We start from the raw sequence: 17,909 nt of genomic DNA, 5'->3' as shown, positions 1-17,909 counted from the left end.
TTCACGGCGGCACCTCCACCACCATAGTGTAAGTTGGAAGCAGCTCTAAAAATCTCGGTCTTTTGGAGCTTGGTCTGACTTCTTAGCCAGCTGGAGAAACGTTGTTTGCTGGTATTTGCATACCTGCATTTTAGTTTCTAGCACTTAAATTTCCAATACTAAGACAGGATGTATAGTAAGTGTTGCACACATTAATAGAATAATTAAGAATTTATTTAGATATTTCTATATGATTGGACGGATTTGTTGGTCATCTATCTTGTATTTTCTAAGCGCTTACCCAAATTCAGCCATATTTTAGCTTTTGTGCGACAAAAAGATAGAAACTAAAAAAAATTATGGAGACGACAACAGCATGCATGTCAGGCCGGACTCCTCAGGGGAAGTTGAAGACAATCTTCTGCGGCTCCACATTCTTGTAATTGACATAGAAAACGGGTAAAGCACGACATTTAGAGTATATTCCCGGAAATTTTCATGACAGGCCTTCGTAATATATGTACGGAATCATGTTTTCAAGGACTACGTACAAGAATCCTAATCATACGAGAGTTCGGACGGCTTAAACGGACGATTCCGAGTTCGCAATCACAATGCTGGCATGGCCCACAACACTGTAACCACGCTCCAAAAACTCAGGCGACCTGAAGAAAGCCAACTAAGCCTACAAGACCTCCTCCGAGACCTCCGCCCATTTAAAACCCCACTCACATTCCCACGGAACTCCAAATTCTCTCACTCCTAATCCTCCTTTAATTTTCCAATCTCTTCTCTAATCAACTCTGTAATACTAACTAATGATGGCAACGTTGGAAGAGGAAGCCAAACAACACTACTACCCGGCTGGCGTCAAGCCCAATCCCGAATCTCAAAGCGGCTACTACTGCCCCCGCACCGGAGTCTACCGATCGCCTCACCGCGTCTGCCACCAAATCCCCGCCCTCGACGCCGCCTCCTTCGTCCTCTCCCAGTTCCCCCCGCCCCACCTCGCCGAGATTAAGACCGCCCTCGTCGATTCCGCCACTGGCCGCCGCCTAACCTTCTCCGACCTCCGCCGCTCCGCCCTCGCCCTCGCCGCCACCCTCCGCCACGGCCTCGGCATCCAGAAAGGCGACGTCGTCCTCCTCCTTTCCCCGAACTCCATACTCTACCCCGCCATCGTCCTCGGCGTCCTCTCCGCAGGCGCGGTCGTCACCACCGCCAACCCCCTCAATACGGCTGCCGAAGTAGCCAAGCAGGCCCGCGACTCCGGCGCCAAGCTCGCCATCGCCGCCCCTGAGGAGGCACATAAGACCGCCGCCGCCGGCGTCCCCACCATCCTCACCACGCGCTCGGCACCGGACGAGTCCGGCGTGGGTGGGCCGGTGTCTGTGGAGGAGCTGATGGAGGGCGGCGACCCGGAAGCGATGCCGTCGCTGGAGGGAGTGGCCCAGTCGGACGTGGCGGCGTTGCTGTACTCGTCGGGGACGACGGGAGCGAGCAAGGGGGTGGTGCTAACCCACGCGAACCTGATCGCGATGGTGGCGCTGGTGAAGTGGACGGCGGAGGCGAGCGGCGCGGTGGAGGACGTGTACCTGGGATTCATCCCAATGTTCCACGTGTACGGCCTGGGTTTCTTCTCGCTGGGGCTGCCGGCGGCGGGGGCCACCACCGTGGTGATGCCCCGCTTCGATTTCCACGCGATGCTGGAGGCGGTGGAGAAGCACGGGGTCAGCAACATCCCGGCGGTGCCGTCGGTGGTGCTGGCGATGGCCAAGGCCGGGAACGGCGGCGGACGGGATTTGTCCGCGCTTAGGAGGGTGGGGACGGGGGCGGCGCCGCTGGGGGCGGAGGTGGGGAAGGAATTCCGGCGGAGGTACCCGTGGGTGGAGCTGAGGGAGGGGTACGGGCTGACGGAGAGCGCGGGGGCGGCGACGTTCTCAGTGGCGGCGGAGGAGGCGAAGAGGAGGCCGGGGGCGGTGGGGCAGCTGCTGCCGGGGTTCGAGGGGAGGGTGGTGGAGGTGGGGACAGGGAGAGGAGTGGAACCCGGCGAGGTTGGGGAGCTCTGGCTGAGGGGGCCCACCGTGATGCCGGGGTATCTCGGGAACGACGAGGCCACGGCGGATGCGCTGGTCGGGGACGGGTGGCTCAGGACCGGCGATCTGGTGTACTTCGACCAGGACGGATACCTGTACGTCGTGGACCGAATCAAGGAGCTCATCAAGGTTAAAGGCTTTCAGGTACATAGTTGCTTATTTAAAATTTATTAAACTACGTCTACGTATAGCAGGTTGGGCATGGGTTGGGTCCGGGAAGCAGCAGATTCTTTCACTTCTGGTGCAGGTGCATTCACATTTCAAGGCAGACGTTAAGACTCACATTAGGGATACGATAGTAGTTTTAAAAACCAGAAAGTCCAATCAGAAATTACAAGAAACTCTGGCAGAGATTTTTGTTTTCACTGCACAGTAATCCTAAACCGCAAGCATCGAGGCCCAAAATCCTGCAAGGATGCTTCATTGCTGAACTTTCATGCTAAATTTAGCAGCTTAACTAAGGAGATTGCAGGGTCCACTCTACGCTTGGTGGATCTGTGGTCACTAGAAATTTCATTGCAATGACTAACTGTTATACCTCCGACCTAAGATTGCAAGCTGGGAATCATCTCAACCACCGCATATTTATCAAAAATCCTCCTCACAAGCATGCAAGGCATCTCAATATGATATCATAAATATATAGCGAAACAATTAATTAATAATACGTAAACCTTATTTTTTTTAACTAACATAACTTATAATATCTCACAATTCTAATAATAGTCTAAAATAAAATATTAATTTAAATAAACTTTAATCTAAGATAGCCGGAGTAGTACACCAACCATCAATGTATGGTGGAACCGTGGAAGCCACCAGATGGTGATTGGATGGGGTGGAATGCACATGCACTGCCCTGGGCAGTCCAGTCGCTAGCTTTCCTCTATGGAAGGATGGCTGGCGATTTGCACTGGATCTCTCGAGGCTCAAACGCAAGCTGGAGAATATACAGACTCGTCTGCATCTTTATTTGTAGGTTTCGTCAAGATAAACAGCATACTTTTGAGAGCCAAGTTATACCTTTCTCGGCCTTTTAGCTAATAAGATCGAGTGTAGTATTTTTGACAGACAAGGTTTAAAAGAAGTCGATGACTGAATGTTCATATGGAAATACAGGTTGCACCAGCTGAGTTGGAAGCCTTGCTTCTCACCCATCCTCAGATACTTGATGCTGCAGTAATACCGTGAGTATATCAACATCAGCAAAATCGGCATCATGATTGTAACACTATGATATCCATTAATACTGTTGAATACATTTCAGGCTTCAGGATGAAGAAGCGGGGCAAGTACCTATCTCTTATGTGGTGAGATCCCCTAACAGTAAACTAACAAGTGAAGAGGTCATCCAGTTTGTTGCGACTCAGGTATAAATCTGTTCGTATCCATATTACAATTTTCTTTCCCTAGTGTACATGCGGCAGGAAATTTCTCTGCCAAATATTCATAACGCAGTCACTGCCTGTTCACATGATACTCTGATTCAACCCCGGACCCCTCTTCTCTGCCTCCCCACATTCCTTGTTTTACTCTTCCAGTAAATGACATTCAGATTTCTTCACCTTTTCTACGCCAACCTTGTGGGTTACCTGCTTGGCATTTTACAATTCCCACTCATCATATCCAAGGCTTGAATCATTCTTGGTTTGAATTACATAAAAGTTGTTCATTCAGATATATAACATACACCCATCGTTTTTTTTTTTTTTTTTTGATACAGACACTCAACAAATTTTAAACAGTAGAGTTTCCGTTAGTTTTGCAACAAATTTCCCAGTCAAACTGACCTTCACAACACAGATCATATTGAAGAACCAATAAGACATGATGAATGAAAGATCTTGGATTTTGTATTTCTTTCTTTGATAGTCCTATTAAACAATTTAAATAATCATAATGATCTGGGTTTTATCATGGAATGCGCACCCTCCAACTAAACTACACAAATGGCTCACCTGTATGCATTTGATTTAGTGTAATGTTTCTAGTAGACAACTGAACTTTCAAGCACCATCCTGTGGAAACATTATCAGGTTGCTCCTTACAAGAAGGTTAAACGAGTTGCTTTCATAGATGCCATCCCAAGATCGACTGCAGGCAAAATCTTGAGAAAGCAGTTGGTGGCTCAAAATCATCGGGCTATTTCCTCCAAGATGTAGCAGCTCTCCTCTTCTATTATGAATCTCCTGAGACTGAGTACAACCATGTGCTTGATGAGGAATTGTTGTCTCATGGGACCCCTGAGAATTATCCAATTGCTGACATATGATAAGAAGGTGCTTTGCTAATAAATCAAAACTTTATAGGATATTGGGATATTTTGAATTGCGTGATGTGTACATTGACAGGCATCCAGATAATCAGCATGAAAACATCCAGAACTGACTAATAATGTATAGTACAAGGAATAAGCATATAATTAGAAAAGTTCATCATTATGTAAACATTAAAAAAAATATTAGCATGAGATGGAAACAAAAGCAGCTAATGATGTAATTACCCATACCACCTGAGAGCTTGCTGAAATTTGAGGTCATCCTCTCATAGAGATAAAGTAGCATGAATCATCACACTGACATATTAATTAAAATTCAACAGATAGCAACATGTGAGGTATGGGAAGGTTTACTTTTGTGAAGGTTCTTATCAATTAGAGAACTACAATGAAATACGTCCCTCACACTAAATTGAATATATGTGAGGAATGATGTATCTGAGAAATGCAGATGTATCTCACTCTATTGCTGTAACTAGAAATGCCTCCTCCCATCTGTCATCCAGAAGCAAGTCTCTTCTGAAACCTTCATGAAAAATGTATGAGATTATAACAACATTTTCCAGCTGACAGTGATGACAAGCATATGCATTCGCTCTGCCTGTTGTAATCGCTGCTGACAAGGTTTATACCAGATGAAAGTAAATAACCTGTTTGCTAAAATAGTCTTTTTCTCAAGAAGGTTTGCAAAAATGCAATCGTGTCTCTCGTACATCAAATGATGTTGTCACCTCTGTGGAGCTCTATAAGTTCATCATTTGGCTCCTGATGATTGATTTGGACTTCCATGCAATGCTAATCTCTACTATTACAATTCAGGAGAACTCTCATGCCTTTAGTTCATAAATAAAGAATATTTCTTGTACTTATCCAAAAAAGATCTTTCTACAATACAATATGAGTCACGAAAGCTATAAAATAATAATGCTATGTTTGATTCACTGAAATGACAGGCTGGAATGAAATGGGGATTCCAACTTTGGCTGTATTCCAATATTTGGCATAGCAATAAATGATGGAATCATGATTCAGAATGGTGATTCCAGTCTTACACGAGAGGAATGGTTATTTCCATGAAAATGGGAATGAAGGATATTTTTGGAAATTAACTAATTGGCAATATTTATGGTATAAAGCAGCAACAAATAATATATTTGATGAGTTAATTATCGATAATTATGATACAAAATAAAAATAAACAATTTAATTAATATTTAATTAGAAATATCATTTTATAAGAACATAATGAAAATGAATAATATACTAAAGATGAGCACTTTGCAAGATATATAAAAGGAAAACATTAAAATATAAATAAAAATTATTAGATAATATTAGATAAAAAAGAAAATGTTAAAAACAGATAAAGTAATACTTAGAATAAATTTAATATATATATATATATATTAAACGATTGATTAAAAATTAAATAAATAAGTTTAAAATTTAAAAATCAATGTGCAATATCGTGAATGAATAATAGTGAATATAAACCAAAAAAAATAATAAAATATAAAGTAGAAAGATAAAGAGTATATAAAATATAAGTCATAATAATCAAATAAAATATCAAAAAAATAAAAATATTAATTAAAAATGAAGTGAAAAACTAATAATATAAATAAGAATAAGGAATTATTAACTAAAAAATGAAATATAAAAATGTAATATAATGGCCATTATAACATTATAATGGTTGTTACTTAAAAGATCATCATATATCTATACAATATAACAAAAGGGTCCCCCAAAGAATTATAGAAATCATTATATAAAATTAGTTTTATTCCTAGATTAATGATATACAGAAAAATAACATACATATATTCGAACTGACTTGTTGTTCCTTTGCTATGCATTCCTTTCATTTCCATTCCAATTCATTTTCATTCTTGAGAACCAAAAGTAGTGTAATTTTATTGTTGAATACTTGGGGTGTGGGCTTAGTTATTCCTTAGGTTGGAATTTCCCTGCATGACCAAAAAGATTCAGTTTCATAACAAAGACAGAGAGAAGAAGAGGATGATAAAATTTAAATCATGAACATTCAAAATTTCTAACATGTCTGAGAACCTTCATGGGAAGCTTGGTCTAATCATGCAAAACCTTCTTTTTCCATTTTCTAGTACTAGCTTGGAGGACTGAAGTAGCTCATCAGCAGCTCATTATAATATTATTTTGTAATTCACATTGTTGATTCAGCAAATGATAACTCCAATTATTGTCCACTTTGTCCTTCTTATCAAACATTCTCTCTTCCACTACTTGCCTTTGATAACATTTATTAAGCTCCATCGATGAAGGCTAATGATCCTTTAAATCAATTGTCCACTGTTGGCTTCTGTGTTTTACTCTGTTGTTTTCTTGATTCTAAAATAAAAAAAAGATTGCAATCTAGTTGAGAGTTTAAGATCTTGCTCATTCTGACGCCATCATACTAGTTTAGTTTTGTCATGTACAAATTCTAAAATAGGGCTAAAAATGCATCGGATATTGATATATCCATATTTATATTCATATTTTTCAACGAATACAGATATAGATACAAATATTAAACAGGTGTCAAAATTAATATCCATATTTGTTCTAAACGGATACGGATATAAATCGGATATTAAGCATATCCATATTTATTATAAATGGATACGGATGCGAATTGGATATTAAATATATCCATATTTTCTTATCCGAATACGGATATAAATCAGATACTTTTTCGGATATTAATCAAATTTGAACAAAATTCAATGATGAAAATTAGCAATAAAGACATGATTATAAATAAAAGATTCAATTAAAAAAATATAATTTTAACAAATATTTATCAATAATAATAATAATAAACAATTTCATAAAGGATATACTGCTTAAGATTGCTTGTTACCGAAGTAAATGGGATCTATAGCGCCTCTAAGGCATCTCATGGCTATAGCTAGTTATAATCACCGGGTGGAAACTAGAAAATGGACGGAACCTTCAAAACCCTAGTTGCTTGAAGATGACGAAGAGGAAAAAGACGAAACGGATGAACAAGAGATTTGAGCCTTTCAGGCATACGGGGTGATTCGAAGAATTTTATTCGAATCGAGTATTCCGTATTTGGGTTACTATCTTAAGTGATGGTCATTCAATATATAGGTTTTATTTAGTTTAGGTTTGGTTACTCCTTAATTGGTTTTCTGCTTTAACTTAACTTAAACTTCTTGTTTTTACTTACTCTTGTTATACGAATATCCAGATCCGAAAAAATCATGTGTATCCATATCCGTATCCGGATTTGATCCGAATCGGATACAGAAATGGATATGGTCGGATCTAATCCGACCCGCTTTCAACCCTATTCTAAAACCATCTATTGACCACTTAATTCTACTGTAAAAACCAGAATGCCATTCAAATAGTCAGTAAACTCATGCTTCACTAAATATTAAGCATGGAATATTATTTACCTTTTTACAATAGTATGATGCACACTAATCCTTTGTTGTTTTTCAGTACCCCACGATCATCACTTTGCATATTCTTGATTTGGACTAGCATGAGTCTAAAAGCTTGTCTACAATGACGTATTTTGACGTATTATAGTGTCTTGGTAAACCACATCCATTGAATGCCCTAGGCATGAGAATTAAGCCTATTAGGCTTATTGAAGCACATGATTACATGGAAGAGGATTAAGCTTATCTGGTGAGCAGTAATAAATGAAGATGAAGACTAGCTCGCCAACTCCAGGCACGATTGTAATATTGTGAACAAGGGCCATGAAAATGCGCTCCCTTCTCCCTTCATCAAGGCCACCTAATGGCAATAACACTATGCAGTTCTCAGAGTAGGAAATGTACAGGCCTTCAGCCTTTAAAACCCAAGAATACCTAGGGGAGGCAAGCTAGGGGAACATCCGGGCAAACACAACGTGAAAAAGGTGCTTACCAGTCCATCTCTAACACTGGAGACACAGGAGCACACCATTTATCACAAAATTGACAGAGACATACTGCTCAATTTTTCTAGTATTCTACCATTTTATATGTAGAATGTTCAGGGCAACCAAGAACCAGAACACAGTTCAGAACTCAGAAGATTGAGATCTCAAGAAATCACATAATAGGCATGAAATTATGTTTCTGCTGTGGGACCATGCCTACAGGTCAGAAAGAGCAAATTGAGAGAGAGAGAGAGAGAGAGAGAGAGAGTAGAGTAGCATCACAAAATTGATGTGGCTGTAGAACATTTCTTGCAGCACTGCAACCCCACAACCCCAGAGATACAGTTAGCCTGATGCGCAGAGTGAATTTACCTTTTATTCTTCAAAGTTCTGAGCAGAGCTAGTCATCCACTGCCAAACACCCCCCAATTGTTTCCTCTGAGCAGCGGTCATATCTCGTTCCATTTGAGATTTTTGATGCCGTAGGACTTCGAGCTCGTGCTCTACAGAACGAAGTGCTCCCAACCTATTTTGCATCACTGCAATTTGTGCCTACAATGGGAAAAGAGCAAAAAAAGAAAAATCAAGCCTAAAGCTTTTGGTATCCAACAAATCCAGAAATGCTAACAAAAGATCATCTTAAAAGCACAGAATAAAAGGTACAAAATATCAACACCTCTAATTTCGTGCATCTTGCACTCTCAGCCGCCAGTTGACCTTGGACTGATTTTAGTTCCTTAACCAAGGGTCATAATCAAATTAGAAGCTTGTAATTAGATACTTGAAAGTACTCATTGTTCTCCCATAATTAAAATTTACCTTTAATAATTCAGTATGGGAATTGTTCATCTCATCAAGACTGGCTTGTAGTCTTGAGTTTTCATCTCTTACTTCCACTAGCCTGGACTCCAACATCTTCTTTTCTGCAGTAATTGCATGCGTGTCAACAGCAACAACCTCAGCAGACCTCTCAGCTTGGGCTCCCTTGATACCAGTGGCATATATGTTCTTGTCATCAGTTGCAGTTATCACAGCATAAACAGCAGTGACAGAAGCTGCAGCAGCAGCTGCAGCTGGTGATTGAAGAAGCCTCGGACGTATTGAATCTCTTGACTTGTGTTTCAAAACAAACACCTGAAGAAGTGTAGAATTGTAGTTCAAAAAAGTACACATGATGACGCGCATTCAAAATAGGGTTACAGAAACTAGGAGGAAAAAGGTTTGTGGTACAACCTCTAACACTCATAGACTCATTCACACATGAAGAAAAATAAAAGTGGATATATGAAGATATACATAGACACGTATGTAACAAACCTGGAGACAAGAATGACATCCAAAGAAAGACCACTGTCACTGTGAAACGAGAAGTTTCTTTTATTGATAAACTAATATATTGCAAATCACTACATGTATATGACATTAATAGGACTTGTTTAGTCTAACTAATACAGAACGATTTTCAAATGGAAATCTTGAGTTTCATTTTGCAAATAGACATAGCCTGCTCCTCTCATCATATTGAGGCTAGCTTTAAACATCAATATATGCTTTGTACATGAGATTTTCATTGCATACCTCATTGTTGTACTTTCCATTGTAACCACCAAAGGCAATTAAAAGCTTCTCACCATCCACTGTTGTTGAGCAAATAGTAAGGCCCTGTCAAGCACCAGTTGACATGAAATTATGACCTCGAGATGCTGTAAAACATGTTTTTTTAGAAAAATTTGATGTTGCCTTATCATATGACTAAAATCTTAAATATATTGATTATTCTTTCACATGGATCCAAGTTGCAGTACACATCAAATGCTTTATATGATATACACATATCATGCATAAATATGCCCGTGTAAAGTCATGTAAGGAAAAAGAAAAGGTAGAAGATGATAAGATAAATCGCCAATTCATTCAGATAATCTTTCTAGATTACTAAGGCAAGAGAAAGGAGAAATCTAAATTTAATAAATAACCAAAATTATAGAACAGAATTAGGGATTCCCAACAAAAGTCCTCTTTCAAATCCCCATGTTTCAGTTCTCAACCCACAATCTTGCTAACCACCTCCTTCCCCCCCCCCCCCCCCCCCCCTCTTTGGGTTTTCCCCTCTTTTTCCCCTATGTGCATCAGACATGCTTTTTTGCAGTTTTGCTTGTATGGTAAGGCCTTCTGACTGTTACTACCATTATCATTCAGCAATGGAACTTTCTTGGCTGTGTTCATGGTACTTCCACAGCTAAGTGATAGAAACCAATAAGGTTATGATGTTTTAGATGCAGTCATGCACCAGACAGTGAATGGTTCCATGCAGTGTTTAGCTATGCAAACATCCACTTCATGAGCTGTTATGTTCTCCTGCTGAAGGATGGAAAGTTCAAAATAATTAACAGAGCTGATGTTCACATTTTTGTATATTGATAGAATACAATAATTGTTACTTTAATTGCAGAGTTTATTTAGATAAATCAGGAGTTGGTATCAGCTACCACCTTGCATATCATTAGACAGGCTAACGGCTAACCTCAATCAATGCATGCATTAGAGAAAATGATGCTACTCTACCATCTTAAGTAGGAAAAGAAAATGCTGCCAATTACTCATGCTATATCCAGCCAGTTCGTAATGCTTTTTTACTTCCCAATCAGGGTATGGAAATCAGCATTGCAGGATAAATAACTTTGAAAAAAGTCCACACTGAAAGCCAGACATCATGCCGACAAACAAAGGCATTGTCAAATTATTGGATAGTTGTATAATAAAACATTAAGAGGAATATCACATTGTGCCTTATGTGGAAAGAAAGAAGGCATAGAAATAGGAAGATGGGATAAACAAATAGAATGTTGCTATTTGCAAAGTTTCAAGCCTTCAAAATCTTAAAGTAATAAAATTTTACTCCAATATTAGCTTCTAAAGGCCTGTCAACAAGAGGATCATTAAAATGGTAACAAAGCTATCACACAAAGCAGGTCAAAAGGAACCATTGTCACCTCACTGGCAAGTGGATCACGTTGCTTTACACTTGTGGCCACTGACCACACAAACTTCGATGTGTTCAAGACAATGGTTTCGGTAGCACCTGAAAACATTTTTTTTTGGGTGTCAAATTAACAAGCTATAGAAAGAAAGAGCAGAATAGAGGAAATTATATATATCCAATACCTAGCAAAAAGTAAAAACTAGTCACTAGGGATTCAATTACCACTTTGATTATCTCCACCGCCAACTATATACCAGTTTTCATCAACAGTAGTGCCAGCATGACCTCCCCTAGGAGTCACATATGTACCCTGAGTTTCTGGCTGAGACCATTCCATCTGCAATGCGAGATTACTAGTTGATGACGAGCAGTCAAAATAAGAAGAAAAAAAACTTCCTCTAAGTGTGCAGAAGATAAGTTCAGCTCATCTCCGCAGCCAAGAAAAATAAATAGATAATTATCATTAGCCTAATTAGTTTCATTTTGTTCAATACAAATGTGTTAAACCTTTTGAAGATTTATTACTTTAAACCTGCGAAAGCATTGGATACACTCATAAAAAACTTAACAGGTTATGCTGCACAATATTCCATAACAGTATATTTCTATACTATATATCAGGAATTCTTCAGCTGCAAAAGCTTTGCAGAAAAAATGACATGATAATGTTAGCACATACATCGAACCTCAGCCCTATTTTACACCAAATAGTGAATCTGCACATGTATTTTGTTTAGCAACTGATCTATATATTTACTCAACTACTCTCTGATGCTAGAATACACATAACGAAGGATGCACTGTGAGAGTAAAGAAGTGGGTATAAAAAGTTTATTCTTGACTCAAGGATGAGGTTTTAAGCAGTTTATGACTATACCATGCATCTGTTAGTCAACAGGTTAGTTAAACTAGTCCAGCAAGTCTATCACCAACTGCATATTCATCTAAATCATAGAAGTAGTAGGATATGTTAGTTTTACTAATGAAAGGGTAAGAATTGATAAAAGAGCTCAAGCATGATTGACGGACTACTAGCAAGTAAACATCTTCAATGTCTATTTTTCTTCTTCTCCTCTTTCTTTACGAGGCAAGATGGAAGAATGCTACCTGATATCCTGAATTGTCAACTAAATCATAGTTCCAATTGTATTTTTTTTTTTAACCAAACCAATCTTCAGACCTTCTTACCTTTTAGGTCCCTATACCAAGGTTTGCAATCTAGGTAATGGATCCTGTATTGATACCATCTTGGTGCAGTATCAGTACATCTAAGATAGGGGTCTGTTCGGCATACCAATACTCGGTACACCCCCCGTACCATATACAGATTTAGTATCGATACAGTATGATATTCCTGGTACCCATCGGTACTGACTGGTATGGCATACCATGCCCTATACTATCGTAGTTTAGAGTAATTGCATTTACTTTCAACAACTAATTCATAGGATAGAATAATTTCTAAAATATGAATCTTTTTATTGTGACCCAAAACGCAAATATTATGATCCACACCTCCAACTAACAAAATAGTTATTGCATTTTCTTTTGGCTAGAAACTCTTTACTTTTATAAGAAAGTTTCAAGCTGTACAAAGTTCAGTCAATGTCAGGTTTTCGAAAGAAAAAAAAGCATTTTACATCTTCAAAATTTTGTATCATAATAAGTTCCATATAACACTAACTAGTTTTAAAATATTGAAGAGAAACAGCACTTCAATGGTACTAACATGTAAACATTATCCAAGATTTAAATTAAAGCTCCATCAGATCCAACAAGGTATTCAAGAACAAGAATTCACCTAAAACAGATGTATGAGTCTTGATATATTTAGGAAGCTACTTAGCCACCATCACTCTAGGTTGGTGACCAATTTACCTCTTCGATTTATAATTTTGTCCCGAAAAATGAATATGATTCTCAATATCAACCTTGATGTTCTCCCTTCTCGGAAAGTCTAAAGTAATTTCAGAGGTAGCTCCTCTGTCAAACAAGCTCAATGTGCCTAACCAATAATAATAGGTTTCTCCACTCGCTGACCAATATAGTAAGTTTAGTGGCCTGGCCCTATCCTGCAAAATGATGCCTTGGCCATGATTTCACACCAACATATAAAGGTTTGACATCAGACTAAGTTGCCTAGAAAAAGCTCTAAAACTTCAATGAATCATACTTTGACCCAAAAACTCAATGCATTTCTGCATTATATGAGGCACAGAGATTAATGTTAAGATAGCTAACACTCGTTACAGGTACATTCTATATACTGTGACCTAAGCTCGACATTAAGAATGATATGACCATATTGATCCAAAATAAAAGCCAGTAACTTACACTGTGCAAGTCAAGTAGATAAAGATCATTGAAACAGGTTGAATGAGAAGAACCACCAAAGATCAGAAGATATTGGTCATCATGCACCGCAGCTACGTGATCAAATCTTGGTGCTGGATATGTTTTCCTATGCAAGAGAAGGAAACAAATACAGTGATCTTCCTCATAAATTGTTTTTAATACAGATAACGAATTAAATGCTTACTTTGCCTCCACTATATCCCATGTCATAGTCTTCAAATCAAGAATATGGAGGTCATTCAGTAGCCTCCTCCTACGGTCTTCTCCACCAAACATAATCAATTTGGAGCCAACCAAAGTTACAGATTGACCACCTCGAGCAGTCTGGTACAAAAGAAAGAGATATATATCCAAAAAATTCCAGAAATCATTGAGTTTTCTACTCTCATACAAAGACAAGACTACATCTCCTCAATATACTTTGAATACATATAAGACTAAGAGGTTCAAATGGAGTATATTCTAGCATCAGGATTTAGAGTTTGCATCTTACTGGAATTTTCCCATTGGTCGTTACAACAGAGTAGTAGTGTGTTTCTAGATCAATCGACCAAACTGCAATGCAAATATAATGGTCTTGTTGAATCAAAAATATGTCTAAGGACAGGGAAATTGGATCAATAGACTGAAAATGACTTCAAGAACTCCAAACACAATTACATAGTCCATAAATTTGTATGCAGATACAAACACAGATGTTGATGTATATAGTCGAAAAAGTGACATTATAGTAGGACTTCTTTAAAGGAACAAACCTGTCACAGTATCCAACGGTTCCTTGGAATATCCAGCGACAATCAGAAGTTTGTTTTCCCACTTAACCTGAGCAAATGAACAAAATGAACTAAATTTAAGCTTGTTACAGTAAATACCACCAGCATACACAAAAGGGGAATGGCAGCAACAGAAAATGGGGTTCTGCTTCATGATATCAAAAATCTCACCAAACTATGGCCTGCAGATGCTGGGAATGTTTCCTCTGAGGTATTGTTCTCCAAATTTGAACTTTTGGGGTCTAATTTTGGGCTTAGAGTGGACCATTTGAAAGTACTCAAATCAAAAACCTGTGAAATTCGCCATATATTATGGTCTGAAGAAAAGTTCTGTATTATAAAAATCAAAATGGTCAAATAACCTGAATATCTGATAGATATCGGCCATTGCGACTCCCTCCAATAACATAGAGCTTTTCTTGGATCACTTCTGCTGCATGCTACAAAATTGAAGAAGAATAAGTTGAGCAGTAAACACAAATTAGGACTTCACTTCCTGTGAAAAAGAAGACAAAAATTCTAATAAAGTTATTCTGCAACAGAGATGAAAAGTAAAGCAAATCCTGACAATAATGTAAGATAAGTGAAGTTGACCATCCAAGAATGAGACTTGTACCTTATAACGAGCTGGTGGGCACCAACCAGAAGAGTGGATCAAAATCCACTGATCATAAGGTGCAGAAGATAAAAGAGCAGTGATGTTTGATTCACCAGTAACTTCTTTGTCTCCCATACCAGTAGCTAATGTAACACACAAAATCATTTGCTTTACAAGTTATGATAATCTTCACGACGGAAGGAAATGTCAAAGCAAAGGAACAACAGTATAGCATATCAAATATGCATGACAATAACTTATTTATTCTAGTAAAATAAATCATTGAAACTGCATCAGGCTAGCAGATAAGAAGGCCTGCAAAATGTATAAATTTGAATTACTTATTACTAGCTGATAATAAACATAAAGAAAAAAGTTTGAAAAAATTGTTGTCCAAGACAATATCAAATTGTGATTCTGACGGAAAGAAAAACATATGCTACAAGCCAGAGCGAATTGTTGCATAACATGAACAATCCCCTAACTGGTAAGGTTCCTCACATATTAATAGAAGTGGCTCTGCAACAATGTCAAACAATTAGGAGCTACTACATCAATGGCCCAATTAGCAAGTCAACCAAATCACGCAAATTCACAAAGTTCTCCTGGTAAGACTAACTTCAGAACAGTTTGGTTGACTGTATCAACATTCCAACATAATCCTCTCGATAACCTTCGGGCTGGTTGTTTAGGTGATTCTTTTGTCTTTTATAAAATGAACCAGGTAGGTCGACACCTTTTCACTAGGGGAATAAAAAATATAAGCTCACGCAAATACTTGTTGATAAGTAATTCTCTCCGAAACAAACATCTCTAAGGTGATCTTGAGACTAAGTATATACCATTAAATACCAAAATTCTGACATCCATGACTTTTCTTTAACTTATTTACAAGAATATGGCTTTGCATCTAAATATTTATTCAGAGGCAAGGTCCCTGTGATCCGCAGGGACCTAAAGATGAAGTATCGTATTCTAGCGAAAGAAAGAACCACTTCAGAAAATAACAGCAATAGTAGGACAATAAAGCATAATCCTAATAAATTCGTTTATTTTGATGCACCAAAAAGGGCAGAAACAAAAGAAAGGAAGCGGAAAAGAAATAAAGACCAGGATCACACTACTTCTACTTTGATTTCTTAATCTGCAGCCTCCCTTTACGTTTGCGGATCGGGAATCATATGCATTAAATCTCGCTTCCAGTTCTTGAATTCATACACATCTTTTCTTGACTGCACGAAGATTAAGCTAATTCTATAGCTAAGTTTGGAACTGAATCAAATCACAACAGGAATCAAGTACAATGCAACATCGCGATCTGGATCGAGCTCGAAATTTTTACCTTGGGAATAGATCTGGATCGCCGGAATGATCGTGAGGTGAGAAGGGAGCGAGGATTCTTGGAGAAATCGAGCGCCACCGATCCACCGACGAGAGGGAGACCAAAGGTGGATCGAAGGACGGAGATCCCACCGTCCTCTTTTCTTGTGTCCCGGATCTCGCCGGGGAGGGGCAAAATTGTGGAACGGACAAAACCGAGACCGAGGGTGAAGCGTGAAGACGGGGGGTCTCTCTTTGGGCATTTTAACGGCAAAAAATTTGACTTCGATGCCGGCTTCCGCACACAATGGCTGGCTTGCATCAAAAGTAGTGCGCAGGTGCTCCGAAATAAGTCTTTTGGCCGGGACTGGGTACAAATTTATACGAGAACGTGCAAAGGACTTCCCGTTACCTTCCTTTATATATGAAGTTTAGGGATGCAAGCGAGTCGGATTGGACCGCGGTAGACCAAGGTTTCCTGAGATGGGCGCATGAGTATTTTTCAAAACAAAAAGAAAGAAAGAAAAAAAGAACCACCGAGGTGGTAGCACGGTTGAAACGGGACTAACATTTCACCGAAGTGGCCTAGGTTCGAAACGCACGGGCATCGATTAAATGCGGAGACCGGATACCTTTCGTCTAGTTTGCACAGGTGGAGGTGCTAGTGTGACTTACTCACACGTGGAAAGGGTTGCCACGTTGGTGGGGTTCCCCTACGAGTGGAAAAGATATGAGTAAAATTTGTCTGCTAGTATCGAACATTCTCCAGCGGAAAGGAGGCCCAGTAGAAGTTGCTACGCGGATGAGGTTCTCCTAGGAGTGAAAATTAGGCATGGTTAGACCAAATATGGATTTGATCAAATATAAGATAAATTAAAAAAATATCGATCTGAATCGAATCTAGATAACAGGTGAAACAGTTAAACATTTCCAACCTATGCTCACTTTTTTATGTACTAGGTCTCTATCCTATAATCCATATGATTGGGCTTGCCTAAGTCTTACTCAAAAAAGACTCTTGAATTGGGTTGGTTCCTAATCATATGGAATCCATTCATTAGCCTTATTTTTTAAAGAAATTTCAATTTGTTACTTGATCTTTTCATTGTTCTGTAGGTCAAGAGGATGATCGGAAAAAGAATCCTGCTTGACATGATTTTCAACATTTTGGTGTGAATGGAACTGATTCAAATTTTAATCGATACTTGTTTTGGCTTAACTTCTAAATATATATTACTTTCGTACACTATGCAGTAGAAATATACAGGAAGTTGATCAGTAATTCACTCACCCATTAAATAAAATTTTTTAAATCCATACAAGCGTTTTGCCTAAAATTCTATCGGAGAATTTATATTTATTGTACATTATTCTTCCAACATCAATCATATTTGTTGCAATGCATTATGATCATTGTTTATAAGAAAAGGAAAACAAAGGTAAGTATTGTTTGTAGGACTATCTATAATTTTCTTCAATTATATTGTCAGGATAACTACTTCGAACACGTCCTCTTACTGTCCGTTTTGACACCATGCCTTCTGCGTGGTGCCATAATCATTGTAAGAAATATTTTTGCATGTATTGGTGATGGCAATTACT

At 38.7% G+C, this 17,909-nt stretch overlaps 2 protein-coding genes across 4 annotated transcripts; one reads left to right on the top strand and one right to left on the bottom strand.

Moving 5' to 3' along the window:
* The first annotated feature begins 683 nt into the window (after window positions 1–683).
* On the top strand, window positions 684–4,237 carry LOC103705573 (beta-phenylalanine coenzyme A ligase-like). The gene is made up of 4 exons (XM_008789336.6): window positions 684–2,219; window positions 3,195–3,262; window positions 3,343–3,445; window positions 4,112–4,237. Exons 1-4 carry the CDS (start codon window positions 798–800, stop codon window positions 4,235–4,237), a joined length of 1,719 nt encoding a protein of 572 aa, XP_008787558.3. The 5' UTR covers window positions 684–797.
* LOC103705499 (Galactose oxidase/kelch repeat superfamily protein) lies at window positions 3,904–16,652 on the bottom strand. 3 transcript variants are annotated; one of them, XM_008789226.6, is made up of 15 exons: window positions 16,330–16,652; window positions 15,006–15,130; window positions 14,752–14,829; window positions 14,561–14,680; window positions 14,372–14,438; window positions 14,110–14,171; window positions 13,801–13,940; window positions 13,596–13,722; window positions 11,484–11,598; window positions 11,272–11,360; window positions 9,857–9,940; window positions 9,098–9,412; window positions 8,955–9,014; window positions 8,651–8,830; window positions 3,904–4,318 (listed from the first exon to the last, which is right to left on the bottom strand). In XM_008789226.6, the coding sequence occupies exons 1-14, from the start codon at window positions 16,568–16,570 to the stop codon at window positions 8,654–8,656; spliced, it is 1,800 nt and encodes a 599-aa protein (XP_008787448.2). In that variant the 5' UTR covers window positions 16,571–16,652; the 3' UTR covers window positions 3,904–4,318; window positions 8,651–8,653. The 3 variants fall into 3 exon arrangements, with proteins under 3 accessions (XP_008787448.2, XP_088568530.2, XP_008787449.2); XM_088712404.2 differs by lacking the exon at window positions 16,330–16,652 and adding an exon at window positions 16,098–16,233; XM_008789227.6 differs by having other exon boundaries at window positions 4,013–4,336.
* Window positions 16,653–17,909: the final 1,257 nt, after the last annotated feature.

The sequence above is a fragment of the Phoenix dactylifera genome, chromosome 16 (assembly GCF_051530095.1).
Source record: "Phoenix dactylifera cultivar Ajwa chromosome 16, Ajwa_hap1_PhDact_Kaust_v1.1, whole genome shotgun sequence".
NCBI classification, from domain to species: domain Eukaryota; kingdom Viridiplantae; phylum Streptophyta; class Magnoliopsida; order Arecales; family Arecaceae; genus Phoenix; species Phoenix dactylifera.
Note: the sequence above shows the minus strand (reverse complement) of the source record. Positions and strands in the feature narration are given on the sequence as shown.

What these genes read in the sequence shown, in the direction of transcription:
- LOC103705573 (XM_008789336.6), top strand. Translation starts at nt 798, where the DNA reads ATGATGGCAACGTTGGAAGAGGAAGCCAAACAACACTACTACCCGGCT. An exon ending in TCAAGGTTAAAGGCTTTCAG is followed by an intron (nt 2,220 to 3,194) that starts GTACATAGTTGC and finishes ATGGAAATACAG; the next exon opens with GTTGCACCAGCTGAGTTGGA. An exon ending in TCCAGTTTGTTGCGACTCAG is followed by an intron (nt 3,446 to 4,111) that starts GTATAAATCTGT and finishes AAACATTATCAG; the next exon opens with GTTGCTCCTTACAAGAAGGT.
- LOC103705499 (XM_008789226.6), bottom strand. Translation starts at nt 16,570, where the DNA reads ATGCCCAAAGAGAGACCCCCCGTCTTCACGCTTCACCCTCGGTCTCGG. An exon ending in GCCCACCAGCTCGTTATAAG is followed by an intron (nt 14,830 to 15,005) that starts GTACAAGTCTCA and finishes TCAATTTTGTAG; the next exon opens with CATGCAGCAGAAGTGATCCA. An exon ending in CGACCAATGGGAAAATTCCA is followed by an intron (nt 13,941 to 14,109) that starts GTAAGATGCAAA and finishes CTTTTGTACCAG; the next exon opens with ACTGCTCGAGGTGGTCAATC.